The sequence below is a fragment of the Ambystoma mexicanum genome, chromosome 1p (genome assembly GCF_040938575.1).
Source record: "Ambystoma mexicanum isolate Mex_15411 chromosome 1p, UKY_AmexF1_1, whole genome shotgun sequence".
NCBI lineage: Eukaryota > Metazoa > Chordata > Amphibia > Caudata > Ambystomatidae > Ambystoma > Ambystoma mexicanum.
Genome location: NC_090921.1, coordinates 183744109 through 183770840, shown reverse-complemented (window position 1 = coordinate 183770840; position 26732 = coordinate 183744109). Strand labels below are relative to the sequence as shown.

The 26732-nt window shown below is 47.0% G+C and overlaps 1 protein-coding gene across 1 annotated transcript in view; it reads left to right on the top strand.

Annotated features, from left to right (window-relative positions):
• The window catches only part of DNAH2 (dynein axonemal heavy chain 2), a 3498763-nt gene that overhangs the window by 1707255 nt on the left and 1764776 nt on the right, over positions 1-26732 (top strand). The window contains exon 38 of the mRNA XM_069646273.1: positions 9909-10089. Within this exon, the coding sequence (XP_069502374.1) occupies positions 9909-10089 (181 nt within the window). The remainder of the gene's footprint in view (positions 1-9908; positions 10090-26732) is intronic.

Genomic DNA, 26732 nt, shown 5'->3' with positions numbered 1-26732 from the left:
AGAGCCATCAATACCCAAGCATGCTCACACCACTCAGTTCCAGCAATCAGAATAGGCAAACAGTTGAGTTTGCGAACCCCGCCTAAAGACACCATGCACACATCACAAAACTGAGAAACGTGCATTGGAGAGTGTCACAGAGGTTGTGGCTTCTGCACTCCCTCTTCCATCATACGAGGTGGCCGCCTGGGTCGTCCACTTTTCTAATTCTAATGAGCTCTCAGCTCAGATTGGTTGTGTTTGTAGTTGCCTTTGTGAGCGGAGGAGGCCTCTAACTCGAGGTCTGGTCTATACCAGGTCCATATTCAGGGCCAAGAATGTCATGTTGATCCAGAAATGTCCACGCCTCAGCAGGGAAGTCAAACGAATGCTGCTTTTTATCTAGCTGGAAATACCATATCGCCGGGAACTTCAGGTAGTAATGATGGGCCGACTCTTTCAGGGCCTCAAAATTTTGATTAAACTCTCTCCATCATCGCCTTGCCACCTCAGCCGAGAAATCGTTGAATATCCTAACCTGCGCCCCATCGAGTTTCATGAGACATTGTTGTCTGTAGCCCTTTAATATTGACAGCTTGTGCTGGATATTCAAGAAGGTATACTGTGGTGCTTCTGGGTCGCTCCCCCTTGGCTGGTTTGGGAATAGGTGCCCTGTGGGCATGTTCAATTGGAATTCTCTTGGGTTATCAAGGTGGAGTGCCAACCGCCACACAGAATACAGGAAGCTGTCTAGGTCGCCCTATTCTGCTCCCTCTGGCACCCCAACCAGCCGTATATAATTGCACTGATAGTGATTTTCTTGATCAGTGAGCTTTGCTCTGAGGCGCTGGATCTCTTTAATGGCTACATCAAGCGCCACTGCAATTGGTCATCCTGCACTGCGCTAATATGTTGCTCGTTGTCCGGTATTAATGTTGCTCTGTCCGAATGCAAGTTTACCTATACTGTGTTACTGCACCCAGCGCCCTTGTGAACTGGTAGTGCTGTGCTTCGGTTCCAATTTGGACATATTCCGCATTTGCCAGGGATCTCAGGATATCGCTATCCGTCGGCCTTCATCTGTATCTCATCACCTCCACACTATTCATCAGCTTCCAAATGAAATCATGGACTAAACATACATGCAGTGAGTAGATCGTTGAGCAGGGCCGCCTCAATATATTCACTAATAACAGTCCAGTCAAGTCACAGGAGCAACCCTGTTCTCATCTGTAGTCCATTTGATATGCGGGTAGCGTGGTCTCAGACCACATTGCGAAAGACGGTAATGCAGTCCAGGGTATCGGAGCATTGACTTCAATGATAAACTTCACCTCTATTACCCAGGAACCGCGCCTGCAAGCAATGTACGGCAGGCTTTATCGGCTTGGCGCAGTGACCAACGCTCTCTCAACGGGCGCACTCTCCAGCAGAGCACTCATATACTGCTAATGACTATGTAACTATATTGCAACCTTTATATATATATTGCTAATGACCATGTAACTAAGTAACTAAGCTTTGTACTGTAACAAGTGCCACAATGTCCTTGGGCTGTTGTTCGCTATATAAATACGAATAAAACAAAACAAAAGCACTTCTACCTCGCCCGTTGTATGTTGAGCAGCAGGTCGACTTTACAGACCCTGTGCTTCTAGGGCAAATGCACGTGACTTCGTTCAAGCTCCTCAATCCGCCTCATTCAATCCGGTCGAAGAGCAACCATCCCAGACCTCTGCCACTCCCCAGTGGTCAGGAGGCCTTCGATCATACTAACTGGTCTTACCACCACAAGGAAGCACAGCTCTGCGCAGGTACAGCGCCCCTCGGACTCCACCTCCTTTCTTTCCAGCAGGCCACGGTGTCAAACTCACTTTAAGCAGGCATGCTTTCCAAGAGAGTGCCCCTACCCTGCTCGCTGTACGCTGCGTGAAAGATCGGCCTCTCCATCTCAGGGTAGGTGCGCACCACTTCCTCTGAGGTCCTCTGGACACTACATGCATTCCGGACAAAGAGCGACCGTTCCGGTTCTCTGTCGCTTGTCTGGAGGCCTTCGATTGCATTGATGGACCCCACCAGCATGGGTAAACCCAGCCATGCGCAGGTCCGGTCCCGCTCGGATCCCACCACCTTCATCTCCAGCGTGCAATGTCGAACACAACTGCTGCGGCCTCTCAGTGGAGTGCAGGAGTGCTCCAGGCCTCAGACTTTGTAAAAACATGCTGCAGGTAATACTAACACCATGCCCCTGGCTACGATGTCTGTTAACGGCTCAAGCCAGGCATAATGCAGGTATTATGACTCTGTCTTCACTGAGTTTCACGCCTGTGGGGCCATCTTGCTCGGGCTCATGAGCACCCCCCATTTTTGTTGTAAATTCTATTATTTATTTTATCACCAAAAGGCAAACCCATTTATCAACTAATTGTGAAGTTTCCTTTGGTAATCCCAAGCCTTCCTTAATGACTCCTTGTCCTAGAACACATGTGCCCCTGTTGGTATTTTGTACTGCTTCAGTTTTAATGTTTTAATAGTTTTTATGGAGGCGTCTGAACCTGTAGCTAAAAGAAACCTTTTAAGTCTGCCGAAAGATGTATTGCGATGGTGTTACAAAGGCACTCCTCTCACCTTTCTTTACAGAGATTATTAGGCAACCCTGCTTACTGCCGAGAATGTAAATACAATAGAGCAACTTCTACTCAACAAGTGCAGTAATCATCAAGTCTAGGGGCAAATAGTTTGCCACCCGTAACTGTAAATACAGAAACATATCTAATGGGGATGATCCACCATCCTCTATGAATATTGCATAGCGAAATAGCTCCATTAGGCAACAAATGGCCAAAGGTATATACCAGTTTTAGCAATGGGCCTCTGAAATACTTTCTCAAACGTAATAGGGAGGTCAGCCACTTGAGTCACAGGAAGGAGAACAGAATTAACTGCAAGTGTGCTTCCCAACCTCGCCAACCTTCTCCAGGCTTAGAGATAGGTTTGGTCCACATCAGATGACACATAATCGACTTTAAGCCTACTCAGTGTAAGAGCTAGAGTTCAGGAAGGTGACACCAGAGCTCGTTCAAGGTAAACATGCTGATGCTCATGCGCAGAGGGTGTCTCGTCTGGCAAGCAGTCAGCCCCAGTGCATAAGGTGGGGTGATGTTTTCCCTTGGGAAGGGTTAGAATTCACTGATGTAGTTCTAGGATTGAACAAATATTATTTCCTTGACCACAGTGGGTCCAAGCCAAGGTGGAGGGAGAACTCATGAACCAGCTTGATTTGGAATTTCCAGATAGGGTTCAATTACTGCCTTTCATCTGAAGTGTTGGACAAGCAGGACCTGTTTAATGGAATTAGAAGATATAGAAATCCTAAAATTTAACAGTAGAAGAATAACTTCAGATTTAAGGTGGGAGCACAGCATTTATGTGCAACCTTGGAATAAAGAGTCTCAAATTAGGGGTGTATAGTAAAATAATAAAGATGCATAGATGTACATAGATGTAAATAAACATAGATAAGCACACATCTAGGTCTATATGTTACAACCCGAGAGGAGCAAGTGAAAAAACAAAAAGAAAAAGAAAAAAATATTTTTGTAAGTGAGCCACTGTCAAAGAAAGGGTTCCGAAAAATTATTGTTGTTCGATTGTGAGCATGGTAAGCGGTGCGGAAAGTAGTCTGGTATCATTGTGTTTATAATGGACCTCACATGCATCAAGAGATCTACAATGGTGAGACGCAGTTGGAGCACGTGTAACCTTCACCATCCTCCAAGAATGCTTGTAATGGCAAGCAGAACCATAGGGCAGTGTTTTTTGCTACAAACTTGTTCATCAATAAGGAGCCCTGCACTATGAAGGGAATGGGTGCCTGCTCAGTGCGTTGTCTGTACAATATTGTGATCAACACCTAAACTGATATGCGCTTCAACATGATCTCCAAGTCTGGGGCACATCTGTGTGTCCACAGTGTCTTATCTACTGAATTAGATTAAAGAGGATCATTGGTCAAGAGGAATTAACATAGTTAAGTCAAGCCAACAGCATTACTTTTGGCGAAGAGGCACAACCAATTCACAGGTGAGTTAAATAACCTTATGTCTACTTTTCAGAATGGCAGAACATTTCTAAGGCAAGTAAAACAACCTTATATATACTTTTCAGAATGGCAGAACATTTCTAAGGTAAGTAATGCCTTTTGTAACTGTTCACTCTCAGAGTTACAGTTACAACCAACCCTTTTACAAGTAAGTAACTTTTAAACACATATTCTCTTTTCTAGACAAAAGGCCCAATCCTTTAAAAGTCTTTCCCTTATTCTTGAAGCATAAGTCTTATCAGTGGCAGAAGGGGGGACACTGCGGTCTAGTTTCCAACAGGCAGTGTCTGGATAGGTTCTTAAGTAGCAAATGTCAGAGTTCCTAAGGAAGACTGTTCAAACAAGTGTGTATTTTACTTTAGAGTTAGTTGAGTGTCCAGGGGTTTCACAAAACACTGTGAAGGCTCTAGACAAGGTTTTCCTCATGGCTGGATGCGGCTCTGTGGATTTGTCCCTTTTTCAGGAGCACAGAAGAAGACAGAATATCACCGGGGGGCGCTGTTGCGCGGCAACCAAGATTGCAGCTCTTACCTAGAGCTCCCGAGCTTGCGGTTGATCGGGAGGAAAACTTTCCTGTTCCACAAATCCTGCAATGTCCGTTGGCGACATTGGGCTCCTGCCGTCTTCTGTGACACCCTGGTCCACCCCGAGAACGAGGACCTGATACCCTGGCACGGGTGAGGGACACCACGTGTTTGCTTCACCTCGATGGGCCATGTGATCCAGCCGTCACGTCCAATAAACCTGGTGCGACTCGCTCTTCTCCACTGGAGCCCTGCTGTTTCACCCTTTTCCCCAGGGGACTCCTTATCTGCTGCGTGGCACCATGATGCTGGCCGGCCATCCCGGACAACTTGTATGTGATGTGCATGTATTTTCTGCCTGGGACCCCCACGGCTCTCCTGCCTTCTCAGCAAGGGACGGACTGAGGCACACTGGAGCTCCTCTCCAACGGCCGATCCCTTCCGTGCACCATCCAGACAGCTGAGGCCGATCGGGACCCGTGGGCCGTCAGAGGTATGTACAGACCTATATGTTTTGTGACACGCTGGCCCGCTCAGCTGCCGGCAGCCATTTCTTAGGCACCTCCTCAGCCCCAGCCTACCTGCTTGGCTCCACTTATATCCTACCCCAGCTACCCTGCGAACCAAACTCTGGTGAGGCTCTGACTCTCCGGCCCATTCCCTGGAGCACTGGTCGGGTTCCCCACGACAGCAGCTTGGCCTAAATTGAGGGCGATGAACCCCTGCCTGGACCTTTTTATACCTCACGAGTGCTGCTCCTTGGGCTTTCCTGGTGCATACCTATCTTCTCTAGACCAGCATTCCTGAAAGGGTGCTGCTCGTTAAGCTGAATACAAACTCCAACCTGCGCCCCAATGCCGGTTGCCGGGGGCACATTGCTGCACTGCTGGAACCCGTACTTTCAGAGCTCCACTCTATTGTGTGTCTGAACTCTACTGTGTTACCCTAAAACCTTCACCTAACACACTGTGTGGATCCCCCCATAACACTGGCCTAGCTACACAGTTGTGCAGTGAACACGGAACTGCGTGGCCTGATTCACCGGGCATGCCCTCTGTGCTCCCCACTGAATATTGTGCCTTTTGGAACATGCCTGTTATCCTGCCATAGTACATCGCCTCAGCCACACGGCCCAACCACTGCAGCAAGACATTGATGACCATCTCATTGTCGGCGGCACTGTGACCCACTACACGGGTGCAGACCTGCTCCTGCTTTGCCTAACCCTGTGTGGGCACACAAGCCTCACTCAAAACGACGTCAACTCCCTTATGCCACCACTACGGGGCGGTACAGGACCCCTCAAACAGAGCCCACGACACAGGTGACCAATAACTGGCTTGGGATATCTATCAGCCGAGGTGTGCTCCTGGCCCAACGTCCAAGGCCCCGGGGTGCTAACAATATGACCAAAGGGAGTGCCAAAAATCAACGCTTCATAAACTAATATACCAATTCTGCCCATAAATTATCGACAGCTGTCGGCTCATCCACAGACATGGATACAGCAACATTCCCATCAGAGCCCACCGAAACTGAACGCATGATGGGGTGCATGCAGGAGGGGTTTGCCAAGGTGCACGGCAAACTAGATGATATGACTAGCACCATTGACTCTATAAAAACCTGCATCGACAGGATGGACCATCGACTAGCGGAGGCTGAAACGCACATGGACACTGTGGTGGACGATGTGTCCACCATGAGGAGCGAGCTTGCCACCCTGTCCAGGCGGTTGTCATTGGTGGAGAAGGAGGACAATGACCTGGAGTCACGCTCCCGCCAAAATAACATTTGCTTTGTAGGCGTTCCTGAGAGTAACACCGAAACATCGCTGGAGCAGTAGATGGAGTCTACCTTACTCCCACTCCTGGGGAATCCCCCATTATGACCATAATTTGCAATATACCGGGCCCACAGGTCCCTGGCACCCTAACCCTGGACCGATGCGCCACCACTCCGCATCATTGCCCGCATTCTTAACTAGCGCGACCACGATGTGCTCTTTCGCTTAGCTCGCAAGCAACGAGTCTTGATGCCAATGTCGTTGTGTATCATGTCCACAATGGTGGTGATGGTGTCCCGGTTCAGACGGTACAGGGTGTGGATATGCCCAGGGGTTAGGTTGAATGGACTGGTTCTGAGGCGAGGGATTGGGGGCTGCCTGCGTGGTACCACTGGCTGCACTGGTAGGGCTTGCTGGGCCTGTCTCACCCTCCTTCTCCTCCTGCATCTATTCTGTGGGACCTGTTGTTGTTGTTGCTGGTGTAGCAATGCAAGCATGTCCTCCAGCCCCAGTATTGCTACTACAAGTGGAATCATTTTGGTGTGGAAAGGGGTGTGGTGTGTGGGTGTGTTCCTTTTGTGCTCGGCCACACTCCTTTGCCTCCACCTGTGCTGATTGTGTGCACCTGTGGCAGTTGGGAACACTGCACATTGCTGTTTGCAGGTGGTTCGCGATGCCGGTATTGCCGCCATCCCGGTATCCATTATTACCGCCTTCATGATGCCAGTATTTGCATGTCCGCCTGACTTATAAAGTCCTCCTGTTAGCGGCATCCCGGTATTGCTGGACCGAAGGGCCGCGTGCCCGCGCGCATGCCGGTAAGGGGGGGGCACGGTATCAGCGGTGCCGCTAATACCGGGTTCTTGAGTCAGAATAGCCCGGAGCGGTATGCGGTGCCGGTAATCCCCTACCGGCATCGTTTTTCCATTACCTCCAACGTTGTAATGAGGCCCATTGTTTTGTACTTTTATACTTTTTTGGTCATTTTCAGTGTGAAATATTCAGCCTAAAATTCCATAACTTTATACATGAGTGTGGCTGATCATAAGGGATGTATGTACAAACTTTGCATTTGCAACATGGATGTTTTTCTTGTAATCCGCAATACTTTGCCATTTCTGTACCCAAAGTGTCAGTGAATTCTACCATGTCTTCAATAAAAGCCCCTAAAATCATATTTAAACTATAACATTTTCACATTTTACAAATTCTTCCTGCAGAGATAAAAAAAAGTCTTTAAAGTTTATTTATAAAATAGTCTTTGGAAGCAAATGGCAGTCCTTTGTCTGTCACTTCTGTTCTTTCTTCAGCTGCCACCAACTGTCATTTCCTTGAGAGCAAGGTGGGGGTTTCAGCATGATTGAAGATGTATTGCCCCTTATCCACTGCACACTTTGATGTCCCAGAATTGTTACTGAAAGAGACCCCTGCCCAGACAGAAGTCAGATTATTATGTGAAGTTTCGTTGTCCTGGTTATTCACAGTTTTCTAACCTAGCAATTATCACTTTCGTGTCCTGGAAGTTAATGGTGTGGCTCCCTTCCTAGGGGGAAGCTTTAACTCTGCCAACCGGAATAACCTGTTTTTGACAGCTTTCAAATCCAGCCAAGGCGGTTTAAAACCTTTATTTTCTGATATTTGGTCCTGAATTAAAACAAACCTGTAGAATAAAATAGCCCATGGATGTATTTTCACCAGCAACAAAACCCCTTCAGATTGCTAAAAAAGCAGGCTTTGCTTCAACAGTTTACTTTTCTAACTGGCATTTTTCTCCTTTATTTTTGCAAAAGCCCATGTTTACACGTGTTGAAAACTGCTAGCATTTCCTTTCAAATTCGATTTTGCCATCTGACTTTCCAATATTGCCTCGCAGCCATAGTTATTTTCTTCTAGGCAGTGGCAGTAGTTTATTTGAAGCACAGATGCATTGAAACTGACATGGCTCAGATATCTGGAGTCTCTTTTAAACTACTGAGCTTTGATACATTTGTAAAGAAATAAACGCGTTTTCCCATGCAAGTAAAAGTGAAATTCCTTGTTGATTTCTCTGAGTTGGTCTGACAGGGCCTGTCATTCAGAAATCATGCCTGATTTTGCTGAGGCACAATGAGATACTGGGCATGGCAGGGCCTTATTAATCACAGTGATTTAAGGGAGAACAGATGGAAATCGCGTCAGCAGCATTATTTTAAAGGTGATAAGTTTCCTTTATAATGGAGATCTTGGGCTTTCAGCAAAGCAGTGCTGCCTTTTCACTCCATTTCTTTTGTACAGGTAGGAACACACTGGCACGCTCCCTTAGTTTGTCCCCTTGTTCCAACCTGCCCCTGTGTGCTTGGCAAGAACGTGCAGCCATCTTTTTGTTGTTGGAAAACGCAGTTTTGAGGTCCTGGTGCGCACAGGAGCGAGCACAGCTATTTGCTGCTTTCTGCAGACAGGCAGCTTGGTGATGTGGGGAAATACTGTTGAGTGGGTCAATATATCCCACATGTGACACCTCCAGCATCTTGTTTGGCAGTGCTACTCTGGCTCTCACCCGGACTCTCCAGCTACTTTTCCGGTTCAGAGGGAAGCACCAGCTTTCTCGCACTGGCCTGCTTTACACCTGGCTTTCTGCTGCACTTGCTCTACATCCCTATCCGGCTTCTCTGAACTTCACTGGCTCTTGCTTGCACACAAATGCTCTCTCCTTCATTTCGCTCTGCTTCCAGAACTGGCCTTTAAAATACCGCCAGTTGGATTAGGAATTTGACAACTATACTGCACAGCGTTAGTTCTGTAGTCTGTTGTCAGTCTTTGTTGCATCTTCTTTGTCCCAGTACCAAAGTGGTGTTCACTGGGAAATAGGTCTGGCAAAGGATAGGGAAGGGACTGGTAACCTACAAAGGCCTGGGGGACATTGGATTCATTTGAAAAGGGAAATGGGGGGATACAGAGTTTCACCCAAGGGTGCCCCATCCCCAAGTCTCCTCCACCCAGCTGATCCTCCCTCACATATTCACCCCCACGGTCAGGATCCGGTTGCGACAGCCTTTCCCTGGCCACCAAGGAGGAGGATATGTTGGGGAAAGAAGTGGGGACGGCCTCAAATTCCTCACTGTAGACATTCTTTTATTTTATATGACCTTTTTGCCTCCTGAGAGTTAAGCCATTGCTGTTTTGCCAAGTTTACCACTAGGAGTGCCAGATGGATTTGAGGGTGACCCTTTTGTGTATTTTGGAATGTGTCTTTTTCAAAACCCGAACAAGGGGTGAGATTTTTGATTGTAGTACTCTGTCTCTGGCACCTAATTAAGTATCACATATTCACAACCATAGTGGAAAGGGAATTTAAAAAGCCTACTAATTATTATTCTGTATTCATTTATTATAAATGCTTAATACAAATTCCTTAACCAAAAACAGAAGAACAAGCCACAAAAACAAAAAGACTTTATAAGGCTGCAATGAATATATTCTTTTTAAAGATGGTGTCTCTCGTTTCTCATGCATGTTTTTCTCAATATCTGTTCACCAGACTGGGGCCTGGGGCTGTTTTGACGAGTTTAACCGCATCAACATTGAGGTCTTGTCTGTCGTGGCCCAGCAGATCCTTTCCATTCTGTCGGCCCTCTCTGCCAATCTCACCCGTTTTGTATTTGAAGGCCGGGAAATCAACCTTGTGTGGTCCTGCGGCATCTTCATCACCATGAATCCAGGTGAGCATTTTGGACTTTATTAACACAACAGCGTCTTTGGCATTGATAGTAGAGTAAGTCTTGGGTTTTGTTTATTTCCCACCACTGTGCCTGACCCTTCTCTCACCTCTTAGCATTTAATTTTATGTTGTTGCATTCAGGAGCCTTCCTGAAATGAAGTAAAGGTCAGCACATGCCAACTATTGTTTGTACACGGTGTGACAAATTCTCCTGCCTCCTTTAGGCAATTCTTGCGGTCAGTTTGTAAAAGAGCAAGGTAGCGCTATGTAGAAGCTGAGACCTTTGGACAAGGCATAGCTTCCACCATAGGGCTGATTGAAAAAAGATCAGGTGGTGATAAAATGTTAAGGCTACTTTAGGACTTGTGGGGCAGTACAACAGTAAGAACCATATATAAAGTGTACGCCTGAAGTTAGCGACAATAACACAGTCTGCCTCAGGTAAATTTCCATTGTGAATAAGATGGTCAGAGATTATTAACCTGTTCTCTTCAAAAGGGGTGTGCTGATACCTGAAACACATCAAGATTGCATCACAGAATACCAGATTTGTAGTGGTTAAGCATATTAAGTATTTTAATGTAATAGGATGTGTGTTTGAGACATGTTTTGGAAGTTTAATATTGATTTGATCACATAGATATGTATATATTTCAAAGTATTTTTTTAAAATTCATGTTAAATAATGTTAAAGAAAAGTTTAAACGCATTCATGAAATTGTGTTGAATGATATTATATGTGCATACATTTTTACTTGTGAAACATGAAACATGATGATTGCATTTGTTAACCTAGATTAACTCATAAGGTTCTTCACTGTTTACACACGCTTAGGGTGTAACAATTTGTTTGACTTTTAGCTGAGATCCCATAAGGGATTGCACCAATAGTATTTGAAGAGCATTTTTCTTTGAAGGATCCTTTTGAGGAAACTAAAGGATAGACAGTGGCGTCTACATCTATCTTTTTAAAGTCCCTGTTAGGGAGATTCACCATTTGTAGGCTTCAGGCTTCATCCCCTCTCCTAGTGAGACATCCAGCACTTTTTTGTGCTGGACTTCTGAACCTTTTTCTTTCAATCCTAAATGAGTGTAGCCTTTTTCCACTCATTCATTCTTGTGGGCTCTGTCTTTTGGAACTCTATTCTTTGTATTCTACCTGTACTATGGCGTCTGTCTGCCCCACAGCTCTTAAATACATCTGTTTTTTTACTATTGCAGCACACAGCACCTTATGAGCAGTGTTGCTGGGGACGCATAGGGTCCTCCTTTAAGATTATTTTTCAATATCCTCAAGCAACTACAGTTCTTAAGGATACTTAGTATCCCTCACAAAATTCTATAGCCTGAGAGAAATGCACACACCACCTTCAGTGGAGTGACAAAGTGATACCTAGTATGCTCCTCCGCTCTACTCCTGTGACTTTTTAGTCACATAGACAATCTCCTAGTTATGGCAGGTGGCAGTGGATGTGTTCTACCAACTATTGTATACCGCAGGCTATGTCCATAGCCTTGGTAGTGCACAATAGGGGCACCTAAGTACCAAATTGGTGCTGCCCTTCTTTTTTCGTCATTACTAGCGTGGTTGTCCTTGGTTAGGTGTGTGTGTGTGTGTGTGTGTGTCTGTCTGTCTGTCTGTCTGTCTGTCTGTCTGTCTCCGCGTGTCTCCGCGTGTCCGCGTCCGCCAGAGTGCCTGAATAGGACTAGCTCCCACAGGGGGTCTGGCTTTTCTGATTGGACAGCCAAACGCCCCTTTCTGTAAAATGCTGAGAGAGATTGCAGAGGAGTGTGTGCTGGAACTGTATAAAAGGTGAGGCTTCAGGGGTGAAAAGCAAATCGACCAATGGAAGCTGAAGCAACCGAAGAAGAAGACGACCAGAGACACCTGCAGACCATTTGCCACAGTGTGAAGTGACCACTGCTGTCCTGACCCTGTTCTCTATGCAACATAGGAGCTCCGAAGAGGACGACTCTTTCCCTTTGGCTGGTGGGAACAGCCAGTCCCAATATGGACTTTGAATTGAGCCATCTCCCGAGGTCCTGGGAGTTTCCAGAACTGCGGGACCCCACTACCAGGAGACCTGCTGCCCATTTCGAGTGTATAGTTGTGGAAACGCTGAATCCATCCAAATCTTTTCTGAACCCGTAAGGACCCTTCAGAGATCCGATCCAAGTCGCTCAGACTGCAGGAAGCGACAAGATTGACCGGACGAAATGTGTCCTTTGTTGGTGCTGCAGAAAAGGTGGCAAAACCGCAGAGTGAACCAAGAAGTTGTTAAAAGTCGTGCCACGGGTCCTCCCTCGAGACCGCTGCTTAGAGATCCTGCCTATTATCCTGCCTTCAGTCATCAGACCAAGGAATATAGAGGTTGGGTCCAGAGCAACATCGTGAGGCATCCAGCATGAACATTTTCTTCTAACCTAAGGTACTGTGGGGAAAAAGGTATTGTTTACCTGATTCCAAGAAGTCGCCCCAGACAGTTGGAGTGCATCTAAAGGTGTCCAGGTTCACTCCCTCTTACCTCTGACACAGGCCACTGCTTCATCGAGTCCTTTTACAGGTCTCCCTTTTTAGTTGTTAATTTGCTGCTTCTATAACACTAGAGACTGGAAAAAATCCTCTGGAACTCTTTGTATTCTGCTGCTTGTCAAGAATTTGAGACCTCTCTGAACTGCCATAAGCTAGGGTTGCGTTTTTGGACTTAAAAGACTTGCTGTGCGAAGAAACCCTCTGTAGAACCTTGAACCAAGTTAATATTACACTAATTAACCATTTTCCTCCCTTAAAGTGACTTTACTATATGTGTTTGCAGATTAAATGTATTACCGTATAAACTGTTAGAAACTGCATGGGGTGCGCGTAATAACCGATAAGACGATAACATTGTCTTTTCCCTTTCTAATGTTACCACAAATGTAACCGCAAACTAACTCAAAAGTGAAAGTGTCCTTTGAAGTGTATTCTCAAGTATTCCGAACTGCCCTAGTGTAAACGTCTAAAGTATTTAAAGTGATTCTGGTGTATACATAATAAATATATCATTTTATATCAATTATAAGTGTAAGAGTTTCTTTGGTGTGCATGTGCTAAGGTTCAGTGTACTTACCTACAGCTCACATCTTCCTCTTAAGATAATTCTGACTGCTCTGCCACTCTACCAAGGTCCTGAGTTAGTACAGACTGATACTAAGAGTTGGAGATCTACAAACCACTGGGATAGCTTACTAAAGTTTTACTACCAGTAGGATTTTAGGAAAACTCCCCTAACAGCCTCCTGCCTGACCTTGCTAGTGGATGGTGGAGTCGCCAAGGGGTCCAGGAGCTTCCACAAGCCACGTGATTGATGCTCAGCGTGGTGGAGGCATGAGGATAATCTTCTGTCTACCCCCAACATGTCATTGGTAGGGGTAGGGGCTTACCTCATTTCCACATTAAACACACCTGCCAGATTAATGGACACATTGGGCAACAATCCTGTGGGGCTGGCCACACCCTCACACTCTGGGTCCCCTCGTGCGGGCACAGAATTTAATATAAACTACAAGGCTAATGAGAGGGGCCTGAACCAGGTGATAGAATACAAGCATTTCCATCAGTCCCCTCCAATGGGCTCCACACTCAGCAGCTAAGACTGGTTAGGCTAAGGGAGTCAATTGCAAAAGCATGGCCAGGGTGTTGCTGAGAGAGGTTGAGGACTGCATAAGGGGAGCGACAAGCCAACCCCAAGTCCCACATATGGGCTGTATGCCTTCCTGTGAGGTGGGGCCTGTCAGCCGATCAAGTACAGTAGATAGAGGCTGGAAGGTGTGGCCAATACCCTATTAAAGGCAGTACCTGTGCCAGAAGGCTATGGGAGTTATGAGGAATAGTGCATTTGGAGCCGGTTGGAGAGGCGAGTAGAAGTCAGGATGCTGCAGGTGAGACAAAGGAGACTGGGGAAGGAACACCCTAGAGATTGCGAACTTAGAGACCCTAAGGGCTGGAAGGAGAAAGACCCACATTGCTTGCAGGAGAAATACCCAGAGGGCTAGGGAAAGGGAGACTGAGGGCTGGGGAGAGTTACACATACACAGAGAGCTGGAGGGACGGAAACTCACACATCATGAGGCATCTTTGCACTGTGGCATGGGCACCACTCAGTGCTGAGACCTCACTGGAATACACCCCTCTTTCTGAAGGAACATTATTCTCAAAGATGATAGAAATCTTTTACGAGGGGGGGGGGATGCTATCCCCTGTGGTCCGGAAATGTTGTATTCAGGTGAGACAGAGGAATTTGCAGAGGAGTTATATGAGATCTGCAGAGCTAGATAGTCTGTCTGCTCCCGCCCCTGGCAAACCCCACTGCTCTTTTCAGGGGACCATTGCCAACATTGTGGAGACATTGCATCTGTCTGTCCGAGAGCCCAGTTTGACCCCACAGACATTTTGGGCGAGGGTCCTCCAAGGGTGACACTTTAGTCTTTCATTCCAGCGCTTTATCACTTCAAGACCTTTGTCAGCAAGTCATCCAAGTATCAGGAAAAGGTTAAGTACATTGTTTACCAAGGCACCCCAACAGAGGGACTCATTTCCGGGGAGTTTTTCCACTGAGAGGGGTAGCTGAAACTCTTGTAACAGTGTCAGGCCTGGGGCTGAGAAAGCTACCGGCATCCACAATGAGGGATCGTGTGATCCTCTCGGGCCTGGCACTGAGGGGCACAAAAGCTCTTCCAACCCACGCACATGTGAGGAGTCTTTCGGGTTCTATGACCAGGCATACGCCTGAGGGGACGCCTTCACGCATCATGATCCAGGCTAACAGTCAGTTGACTGCAGGATTTAGACTTCCCGGGGACATCTTCTGAGGCCCCTCAAGTCACTCATCGTCAGTGGCGGGACACTGCGCTGAACCTTGTTTTCCCTCGCAATATCAAGGTACAGGTGCGCAGACACACAAAATGGTAGCCAGAAATGCAACAGGCAGTGCCAGGCCTGACATTCACAAAATGGTACCTAGCCATGCATAAGGCAATGCAGTTATGGACTCTCGCCCCAACACGCCATACGCATCATCACCTTCTGAATCGGCTAAGCAGGTCGGCAGGGAACCATCCTCGCCCTCAGCGCACAGTGGAGCTCCAAGGTACAGAGGCAACTGGCCCAACAGGGCCATCAAGCACACCAGTTCACACCCCAGCACCAAGGCGAGCAGTGGGGAGGGGGGTGAATGGGCCAGCGTCTAGCATGATTCCTCAGCGCAGTAGTCCTCACAGGCAGCCTGCAAGGACAGATTCTTTGACAGATTCTTGGCACTCCTGAAGTCCCAAAAAATGTCGGGAATCGTTAAAGGGCTTATCAGAGAAGTCATTCCACAAAATGTTTGCTGTAGCAACTGCTTCCGCAGACACCATTGTTGCCCTCCCAGAGGCTTCACTGGGCGCACTGCCTCTGCTGCAACCACCCCCTCCTCCCTCTCCACACCTTTCACCAGCGCCTCCTCTTCAGGCACCACCGGTTCAAACACTGCCAGTTCCTGTAGCTGCAGTGGCGCAGGACATGTGGGAGGCTCTGCACTCTGATACCTTACAGGGGTAGAATCAGGGACAGGGCCCAGACAATGGTACAGACAATGAAGGAGACGATGGTGAGGTGAACTCTGCTTCCATTAAATTATTCCATGATTGCATGGAGGGCCTAGCCAGATTTCTAGGCGTAACGCCACGGAGCAGTTCCAACAGGAACCCCCAGAGTGTTAGCAGAAATCGGCATTCCCCTGCAAAAAGATGTAATAATGCTAGCTAAAAATGTACAGCAAAAAAGCAAAATCCGGTTCACTAAGCAACGAGCGTTTGGATGCGCTCTTCATGCATGTGGAAAGTGACACAATGATGCTTTCAACACATCAGCAGCCTCACTTGTCTATGGTAACGGTGTCCTCTCTATACTCTAAACCCTCTGCTTCAGCAGCGGCTTCCCCATTCACCAACTGTCTCTCCAAAGAGGGCAAGCTGCTGGAAAGCTTCATCAGAAAGGTGTACCTCGACGCTGGGCTTCACCCCAGATAGACCAATACGGATGCAATCTTAGCGTCAGCCAATCTGAGGTTGTGGAGGGTGTGAGAAACCTGAAGGTGTCTCCCTAGCTAGTCCCCAGGGATCTGTCATCCATGTGAGCAGGACACGGATCGCTATTGGATACAGTTCCAGGGGCTGGACCAGTGAGGGAGGATATGATATGATATGATAGGTTATTTATAACACGCTTAATACCAAGAGGTTTCTAAGCGCGGACCCGGGGATCGAACCTGTGTTGCTCTGTGTCGTTTTGCTTCCAAGGCGAGCACGTTGCCCCTGAGCCATCCTCCTGAGTCACCTGGAATGGGGGATCCTTGAGCAGTGGGACACCGACAGGTGAGATGTGGTATCCCCCTTCTTTCAACACCTTTTCCCCATCCTACCATGTAGGACTTTCACAAAACCACCACCCCATTTCCCCTTTCGACACGAACACTTTGGCACGCCACGCCAGAATATGGACTAACACCAGAGCCGTTTACCTGAGATGTCCCAATACAGGGGTTGGGCAAAGTCAGGCAATTGATCAGAATCACACACACCTGACGGCCTTTTCCCTTCCCCACAGGGATAAAAGGTGGAGCAAGAGAGCACAGTACGAGCAAGGTAGACCGCAGAATGAGACGACTATCCAGACCCGGCAGTTCAAGAGGAAGAGAAAAGCGGCAAGTATCGAGAAGCTGACGAGGAGAGACACAACCTTGTCCTTTTCAACAAAACCCTGCTAGCCCTCTGCTGAAAGAAATGCAAGACCAGGCACAATAGCCGAAGGGTGCTGCAGCATATGTCAATGGTACACGGAGTGTACCGATGCTGAAAAGCCGGCGCGAGGGAGACTCCTGCTTCCGTGGTTCCAGCCTTGACGCCAGTAAAGAGGAAAGCCAAGCGGTTCATCACAGCTTATGAGCCGAGTGGAGTACCGATAAGAACTGGGCTCTGGTGAATGAAAGTCGCAAAGTGGCAAAGTTAAAGACATTTAAAAGAATTGTAAACTTGTAAAGGGGAGACCAGCTGCAGAAGGGGACTGGCACCACATGGGTGCTGGTCCGAGAAACTCTGGTTGATCCCCATCTGAGTAAAACTACAGAAACCAGAAGACCGTAGGAGAGCCGCCAAGATAGGTCAAGGTAGTCATACAGGAGGTCAAGCAAAATCCCTGTATAGTCGAAAGCCTTTAATCTATGAACTATAAAGAAAGCAAGGGAAGTGAATCACGCCATATGAGAAAGCACAGGAAGTGAATCCTGTAAACATTGAAAGTGAATGTGAAGTTGGCAAGTCTGAACCCGGAAGAGGGTTGCTGATGAGAAAGTTGCACGTCTAAAGTCCCAAGAAAAACAGTGTGTTTACGAGATTGAACCCAGCCGAGGGGTATCTATTGGAACTGTTAAAAAAGACATTAAGATTTATAAGTGAGGCTGAAAGTAAAGAGGAGTCAGTGCCTGGAAGAGGGGGTGAAAAATCCTCACTCTAAGTAAAACCAAGAAACAAACTTTAATTTTTGTTGAAGGAACTTTTGTTTTGTTATTAAATACGTCAGGCCCTCGAGGACAAGAGACTTTCAGGAGAAATGAGACTTTGCCATCAAAGGTCCTGATAGCTGCAAGTGGAACTGTCGACTCGTGCTCAGGAAGCTTGAGTGTGTGCTGTGTTCCAAGGTCCCACCTTACCCTGTGCTCACAACGTGGGGAAGGGAGACCTTAGCTACCGCATCCTGACATATTATTTGTGAACACTTCTTTCTTTTCTTGAAAACCATGCCACACACTTTTTGTATTTGTTGTAAGGTTTGGCAATAGGTTTTTTAGTACAGGCCCTTTTTTATTTGACACAGCGCACTAAGACTGCCTTATTTTCGCAGTCAGGGGTCATTTGGGTTAGGGCCTGGTAAAGTAAATCATTAGCAGCATCAGTGTGGGCTGGGCGCACCTCTCCTTTCACCCGCACTGGTCACAGGGCTTAGAGTAGGCTTTTTGCACACTTCCGGCCCCTCCAACATGGCGGTATGCCATAGGAAGTACGTGCATTCCAGTCCCTGGGCATGATAGGCTAGCCATGCCCAGAAACTGTCCCGTGCTTCGTATGAAATACTGTTCACACGCTCACCTCGACTCCTTTCTGCTCCGGCTTCTCGCATCTTCTTTATTTCCCCGGATCACCTGAAAGAAGAAGACTTGTACGTCGGCGATCCACGAACTCCAGCTTCTGCGTATCTCAAACTCTTCTTGGCAGTGCCGTTGCTCCTGTCACTCCAGCAGCGCCGCCGCTCTCGAACTCTTCAGCCCGCCGCCTGCTTCTGGCATCATCTACTTCCTGGTGTCTCGGCAGCATCCTGCAAAAGGAAAAGACAGTGAGTTGGGCATTTTTAAAAGACACAGAGCCTTTGCACTACGCGCGCACTCTGAGCCCAGTCACCTGACCCTAAGGCCAGACTAGAAGTGAACTTACCTGCATTTCGCAAGCCCAGTGGAGCAACTGGGTGCTCATAGAACTCACCTGCACGCCCAGTGGAGCAACTGGGTTCCTGCATACCCAGTGGAGTAACTGGGTTTCTAAGCACTTACCTGCCAGCCCTGAGGAGCATCTGGGACTTGATATAGAACTGTTTCGTGATCTGCAAACCCAGCACAGCAGCTGGGTCTTCATAGAAATTACCTGCAACATTATAACCCAGTGGAGCAACTGGGCCAAAGGCTCTTCGCTGCTCAAAGCAAAACTCGACCACAACTCGGCGCCCCTGCGTGTCGCAGGATGGAGAGTGCACCAAATCAATAACAGGTGAGTCTAGAACCCACTCCATAGCACACAAATACCAGAAGGACGGGGGGTTCACAGATTAGGTAGTAGAGCACTGACCCTGTTGTGTTGAATTGACAGGTTGTCCTCTTCCAGTAGATGAGGGGAGAGAACCAATTTCGGGATAGTCACTAGAGGGATTCTCAGGCCTGGCAGAGTCAAAGAGGATAGCACAGGATATGCTGGAGGTGTCAGTCTGGGATCCAGGTGGGACACGGTGGCTCTCTGTGTCTTCCACGAGCTGGACAGGCTTTCAGACATCCAGACAGGTTACATCTGCTTGGTGGTTGCAGCTTTGTTTGGGGCTTCTAACCTTGTGTATCTTAACAGTGCCTCATGCAAGGATGAAAACGAGGAGGATTCAGATTCACCTATTGTGAGTCTGCGATCCAGAGCCAAGTTTGCAGTCAGACCAACCTCCCATCCCGGTGGCCCTCCATCAGGATCTCTGGGGGTGGATCGCGCAGAGCAAATGTGGCGAGAAGGGCTCTGCTCTTCCATAATGATAGCCAAAGACTCCTCCTTAAGTGGCTGGGGAGCCACCTTGCAGAACAATTTAATTCATGGAGTATGAAGCACACAGGATTTGCAACGTCACATAAATGCACTGGAACTCAAGGCGATTGCCCTAGCTCTGAGGGCATTTCTTCCTCAAATACAAGGCAAAGCAAAGCTGCGCCATCTAAACAGAAGGACGTACCATGAATATGCTCCATTCTTCTGTTTAGATGGCGCAACATTATATCTATACATCCTTATGTGCTAACTGGAAGATGGAAATATGTGTAATGTATGTATCTTTCTCTCATTATTTTGCTTTTTAGATATGCTGAAATTTTCATTTTTTGTTTCTCTACGTTTAGGTGTTGTGATTGCAGTGACAATTGAAGTTTTTGTTGTGTTAAATATGAAATTGTGAATGAACAGGCTGTATCTGTATTTTCTACTTTGGTAACGGTTATTTCAATAACCATATACAAATAAATAAATAATATAAGGCAAGGTAGTCCTGGTGAGAACGGACAACTCAACTTGCATGTTCTACGTGAACAAAACAGGGGGGCACCAGATCCACAACACTATGCATGATAGCGGTGGAGATTTGGGAATGGGCATTGTCGCACAACCTACTACTGAAGCAGTTCATCTGCCGGGGGACAGCAATTGAGAGGCAATCAGGCTCAGCAGGCTAGGCAAGAACAGCTACAAATGAGAACTACAAATGCAGTCCCTCGCACCAATTTCAATATATGCGGGTTTCCACAGTTGGATCTCTTCGCGTCAGACTGCAACACAAATGCCTTCAGTTTGATTCATTGGAGGGGCAAGGGTTGATTCCCTAGGAGGTGAGCTGGGACCATCTTCATGATTATGAGTTCCCTCTGACACGGTGTTACAAGTGGTCATATGCAAGTTCAGGACCTCGGTCGGCTCAGGATGGTCCTAATAGCCCCACGGTGGCCCTCGCCAGTGTGTTACTCTGACCTGCTGCAATCGGAAACACAGGGCGCAATCATATTGCCAATCAAGTCACAGGGATTCCTCTCACAGCAGGGGGGATTCGTAGTACACCCACACCTGGAGGGATTAGCCCTAGCAGCGTGGCTCCTGATCAGGTAAAGCTACAAACCCTCGAAGCTATCAGACGGTAACCTTTGCATCATTCAGTGTGCTAGGAAACAGTCCACCACAAAACGGTTCAAAAGCAAATGGGCATAGGAGAATCAAATTGACCCACTCATCTACCCCCTCGACAAAGTGCTCTCCTGTTTGGCACGTCTTGCTCATACAGGGATCAGGTGCACGCATACAGCACTTACTTGGCGGCCATTGTGGTAGATAAAAATACAAATGTTACAGTGGCCAATCTAGTGGTCGAAGCCACCTCAAGGGTCTGTTGAGGTTATTTCCTCCGGTACACCAACCTCACCCAGTCTGGGACCTAAATATAGTCTTAGTGGCTCTAGCGCACAAGCCTTTTGACCTTTGGCCTCTAGAGACATCAAGTGGTCACTCTTAAGATAGTCCTGCTATGTTGGTCGAAAAATATGAGCCTACTGCAAAGAATGAAGACACACCAGTCACGAGGAACAAATATATAAACAATAGTTTATTTGACGCTCGAGCGGTCTCGACTTTGGCAATGCATGTATACAGGCATAGAAAAAGTGAGCTAAAACATGGGGGAGTAGATGCGTTTTATACACATTGGAATACCATGATGAATTTGGGCTAGTTCATCACGTGACGATGGCTCGTGACTTATAGACCTACAAACGTGGGCATCTTACCATGGCAACATGTGCTATAGCACTCGACGTCACCTCGCAGACAATTTTCTGGGAAGCAGAGCGGAGTGTGGTGTAGGAGTATATTGTGTCCCTAAGCACAAGGTAACATTAATTGTGCTACTTTATCTATGTTATTGCTAGACTAAAAGGTCAGTCTGTAGTAGCTTGATTGTTCAGAACAACATATGCTGTGAATTTTGCTTCACTTTAATAGTCTGGATGCACATTCATAATTAGCTGCGGGAAAGCAGAAGAAGTCAAAGGAGACAGGATGCCACCTAATTTACAGATTAGCTACATTCGTGCCAGTAGTTCAAGACTCTAAGACGGAAGACAAACAACGTGCTCAGCAGAGTCAACACTCCTGTGCAAGGGCACGTTAGAGGGGTTTATGAAGCAGTGATTATGTGAGTTTTCACTGCGTTCAGAATGAAAACTCAGAAATGAGAGCAAAGCAGCCAAGATGGTGTTTTCGGATAGCGCAGTTCCATGAGTATGTGCTTAGACCAATATTATAATGCAAAATACATATGCTTTTACAGCTAGTGGTGCTTACTTCTGCTCAAAGAGTTCGGGAGATTCAGGCTCTGTCAGCATCCAAACCATTCACTGTATTTCATAAGGATAAAGTGATGCCCAGAACGCATCCCAAGTTCCTCCCAAAGATAGTTATACCTTTTCACATAAACCAGGAGATCTGCTTACCAGTGTTTTCCCAAACCCTCATTCGGAGATGTAAAAAGCACTACACTCTCTAGATCTACAGAGGGTGCTCAAGTTCTACCTCTGGCGTTCAAAAGCACTCAGAAAAATTGGTATTATTTGTCACATTTGGCAGCCCTATGCCGAGAACGCAAGCGTCCAAGACGTCTTTAGCCAGGTGGATGGTTTTAGCCATTGTAGAGGCATTCAAAGTACAGAATAAGAGTGTTCTGAGAGGGCTTTATGCACACGCTGTAAGAGCAAAAGTGACAGTGGTTACGTTCCAAAGGCATGCATCCTGGGATGTATCAGCAGAGCAGCTACTTGAGCCACCCCATCAGCCTTCTGCAAGCACTAACCTTTTGGATACATCTCCAGATCAGATGCAGCCTTCAGTCAGGCGGTTCTAAAAAACCTGTTCACGTCCTCATAAGCCTTGCAGGACCTCCCCCAATATAAAGTGTTACTTTGAAATCATCCATACAGGATGGAGGAAAGGAGACGGGACGTAGGAGTAATAAAATGTTACTCAACGTAGTGACTACAATACTCCTAGTCCATAGTCCCCTTTCCTCCCATATAACCCACCTTCCATCCCCTATTAAGTTGGAACTTACTCTCACTGTCCAAGAATATCGGGTAGTAGCGTCCAATGTGCAAAAGGGACTGAGTTGAGGTGCCGGAGGACGGTGCTGGAAGGCGTGGTCACGCCCGAGCCTTTGCGCGCTATGCTATTTTAAAGGGGAAGCTCAATATTTTGCTGCCAAAAGGAGCTGAGAACGAAGACACCATTATTATGTTCCCTCACTGCATTTGAATGACAGCTGGTCAATAGGATCACTTGAAAGGCTAGAGCGTACGCATTTGTTCCTGTCAATGATCTTCATTATTCACTGCCTCTTCCTTGGCCCAGTAGTTCTTGCCTGAGAGATGTTGCACTAGGACATGGGGACATTCAGTAGTGTGGAATTAGAAGCGTTTTGAGAGGTTGGGAAGGTCAAAGGGATACTGCATTCTCCCGGGATATTGACTACTCTCAATGCGGTCCTCCCTCCCATGACATCAACTCGCTGTATACCACCCCAGGAGGAATATTTGGTAGCGAGCTCACCTCTCTGGCCTCATGGAAAGGGGCTCTCCCATCTAAAGCATTGACAATACCTCGGGATTCGTCACACTGTATTCTAAAAGTGAAGGGCTGGTGTATTACTTACCAGATATGTTTCATGTCTAAGTGTTTGTATAAAGCCTATATAAATTTCTTAACTGAATCATACAACACTCTCACACTTTGTAAGTCTAAGCCATACTGCTCAGTCACACTCCCAGATAGTTTGGCTAGACATTAGTGTCTATACCTCTTCACCAGAATATGGTTGCCTCTCAGACATATGCCCACAGGACTGATTCTGAAAATCCATCTTAATCAGGATCAACAAGGTTAAAGCAGAGGTGTTAGAGAGAAATGTGGCAAAGAAGTTGAATATTGGAGAGGCGGTGGCACACTATACATCATCAGAGAGGTGAAAACAGTAGCAAGGAAAGAAAGTAGTGAACACCACTTAATCACAGGGTTTGCCCAGGAGGGGTGGAGACCCAGGTTGTGGCAAGCATGTGAGTAGAGATTGGAAAATCTTGAATGAAAATATAGAGAGAAAGGTCTGGGGCATGACCCTATAGGACAAGAGTTTACGTGAGACACTGAGGGCGTTGCAGAGACCCAAGTAGGTGGTAGAAGAACCAGGACCCTGATGGAGAGGGGGTGGTAAGAGGCCTTGTGAGTACCATGGCAATATCTTAGGCAGCCCCCAGTCTCCCTGTGCCTCTGGCCTTTTGTTGAAGGCAAGCATTCCATCCCAAAGCTGAGGGCTGCAAGGGTTAGTAGCGGGACAGGAGGCCAGAAGAAGGGTGTTTTAGCCCCTTAAACTGGAGAACACAGTGAGAGACCCAATAGGATGAGACACAAGGTTTCTGGGATATTATTTAGCACTGTGCCGGGAAGGGGACAGACAGCCTCCCAGCCAATTAGGCAGTGCCAGGCGACCACCCAGCCAGCAGTGGAGCTCGGAACACCAGCTTTTACTCAGGTTAAAACCTGCATTCCGAGTCCCCAGAGCAGGGGGAGGCTTCCACTTTCTCTGCCAGGAAGCAGTGTTGGGTACATTTTTTTAAAGTTCAACTGTTGTGGGATTTCATAAAACTTATCTCTTGGTATTAGGGACCCAACTCGTAATAACAGCCTGTGCTACACAAATCAGTACAGTGGCTGAGCAGCCAGGTTTATCTTAGGAGGGAGTTATGTGACCTGTAGAGCAGTACAAAGAAATCAGTACCTGCAAGAACACAAGAAAACATGTACCTACGTAAAGTTATATTAAAATATATTTATTTATATATACACAAAGCACAATCAATTCTAAAATGCAGCAACTAACAATAACATTCCATTAGAAATGGAATAAGTTACACATGGAACCCTAATGCATGTGAATACATTTTGGTTATACTTTTCCTATCCAGCACACAGTTACATCAAGTAAGGTCAGTAAAAGCACTTATAAGTATCACCTTTGCAAAATTGAATATGGAGGGAAATAAAGGTTATATAGCACACAGTCTAGCAACTATTAATAACAAGTACATTCTCCCAGAGGTATATAGGGATTTTGGTTCCTAGCAATAAAAGTGTTCATAATTAAAACCTATGGAGGACCCAGCATTGCCAAAGCCAGTAGGATCTGAAGATGGACCGTACAGTACAGCCAAAGTCAAATGGACAGGTACAGTTCTGATGAAGACCTTCAGAGGAAAAGTTACTTAAGCAGTCAGTAGTTCTTGGAGAAAACACATGGGCTCAAGGGGAGCCTTACTGTTCACATACAGGCAGCAAAGCCTGCACAGAGGAGTTGAGGTCAATTCTTACTTGAAGAAAACGGTATTACCCAATTTGATCGAATATAATCGATTGATTATAAAAAATAAAAAAAACTGAAAATGTGGTGCAGAGGTTGTGGGGTGTCCCCCACTCCCCATGTTCGGTATTTTTGGCCTTGCGGGGGTGTCCCCCGCTTCTTGAACATTGGAGGCAGGAGATGAAAAAAAAAGGGGACCCTGCGGCATCAGATCCAACCCGCGTTAAGGGACGGAACTTATGCCGCAGGGTCAGGAGAGGCAGCGGATGGAGAAAAGTTAAGTAGGGGGTCTTCCCTCTCAATTTGAATACGGGGTCAGCACAGCTGAAGGGCTTCACCTGTGCTTCTGCGGTCCTGTAAGGTGCTGCTGACGGTTTTGCTTGTCTTCTGTTCGCATTCCTTGTTCCAGTGGTCAACTCTGTCTGTAGTCCAAAGATTCTCACCTTATATCCTGGGACCCATCCATTTATTCCCATGGATCTGTCAGTCACCTGGGAATAGGTTGTCCACCAGGAAGCCAGCCGTCCAGTTAGAATTGGTTTCAGTCAAGCACGCCGACAGACAAAGGATAGTGATGTTTCGAACACCTACCTCACTTCTTCCTTCTCAGAAAAAACTCTGGCGCCTGGGTGCACTTCAGTGCTGAAGCCTGCCAAAGGCAGATCTCCCAAAGGACTCAAATCTACTCCAAAGGATAGAGGAAAACCCCAGAAGGAACTGCAAAATGAAAAATGGCGACAAAAGAAGACAGGGGCCATTTTGGGAAAATGGTCCCCCTTGGGTGTTGTACTTCAGCTGAGAAATCCGCCTGCTAGTATCTGCACAAAAGGTGGTAAAAAGAAACCACTGGCACCAGCCATTTATGTTATTCAGTGTAACAAAACGTTACATGAGAATTGGGAGAAGGAGTTACAATGCAACCCCCCAGCACGCCACATAAGGTGGTGAGTGCTGGACCCACAACGAGAAAGGTAAGATAAAAATGATCTTACTACTCTTGGGAACTGTAGTTCTCACAAGAGAATGGCCCTCATTACGACCCTGGCGGATTTTTTCCGCCATCGGCGGACTTTTCCGCCATGGCGCAAAGTCCCTTTACGCCATGGCGGATGGCGGACTTACCGCCCCATTCCGAGGTCGGCGGGGCGGTAAGTCCCCATTGACCCATTTACCCTTCCCCATTCCCATTTCGGCCCCATAGGGCTCAATGGGAGTGGGGAAGGAGTTAATTACGCCACCGTAAATTACGGTGGCGTAATTAACACCAAGGTCCCATAGCGCCATGGATTTTTACGCCCGCAAAAAGCGGGCGGAAAAATGACCATGGCGCTATGGGAACTCGTAGTTGGCGGTAAGGGGTCGGCGCAGCTAACGCTGGCGCAGACCCCTTAGCGCCAGGGTCGTAATGAGGCCCAATGTATTTAAACATTAAAGAGAAGTCCAATGGACTCCTCCGTGATACTGCACAGAGGGTGCTGTGTGTCACTAATTACAAATCAGATTCCTGTATTCGCATATGGAGGTTACAAAGCTTGATAAAACAGAGAATACAAATTCCTGACAGAGAAAAAGAATGAGTGAGTGATAAAAAGTTCCACTCACTCAGGAGTTTAAAATAAAAAAGTCTAGAGTCCAGCAAAAGTGCTGGAGGTCTCTCAGGTTAAATGGAATTAGCACAGAAACTGAAAATTCTCCGTAACAGCAGGTTTATTGCTTGATTAAAAACACAGTGCAGGGACCCCGGCAGGAAAATAGAAGAAGTCTGTTGTAATGGCTTAAACCCGAGACTACAATCTTACACCTTATTGTGTTACTTTGCCAAGAGAAAACCTGGCCGTGGATTTACTGAATACTGGGAGAACATTTTTTTATGACTCTTTAAC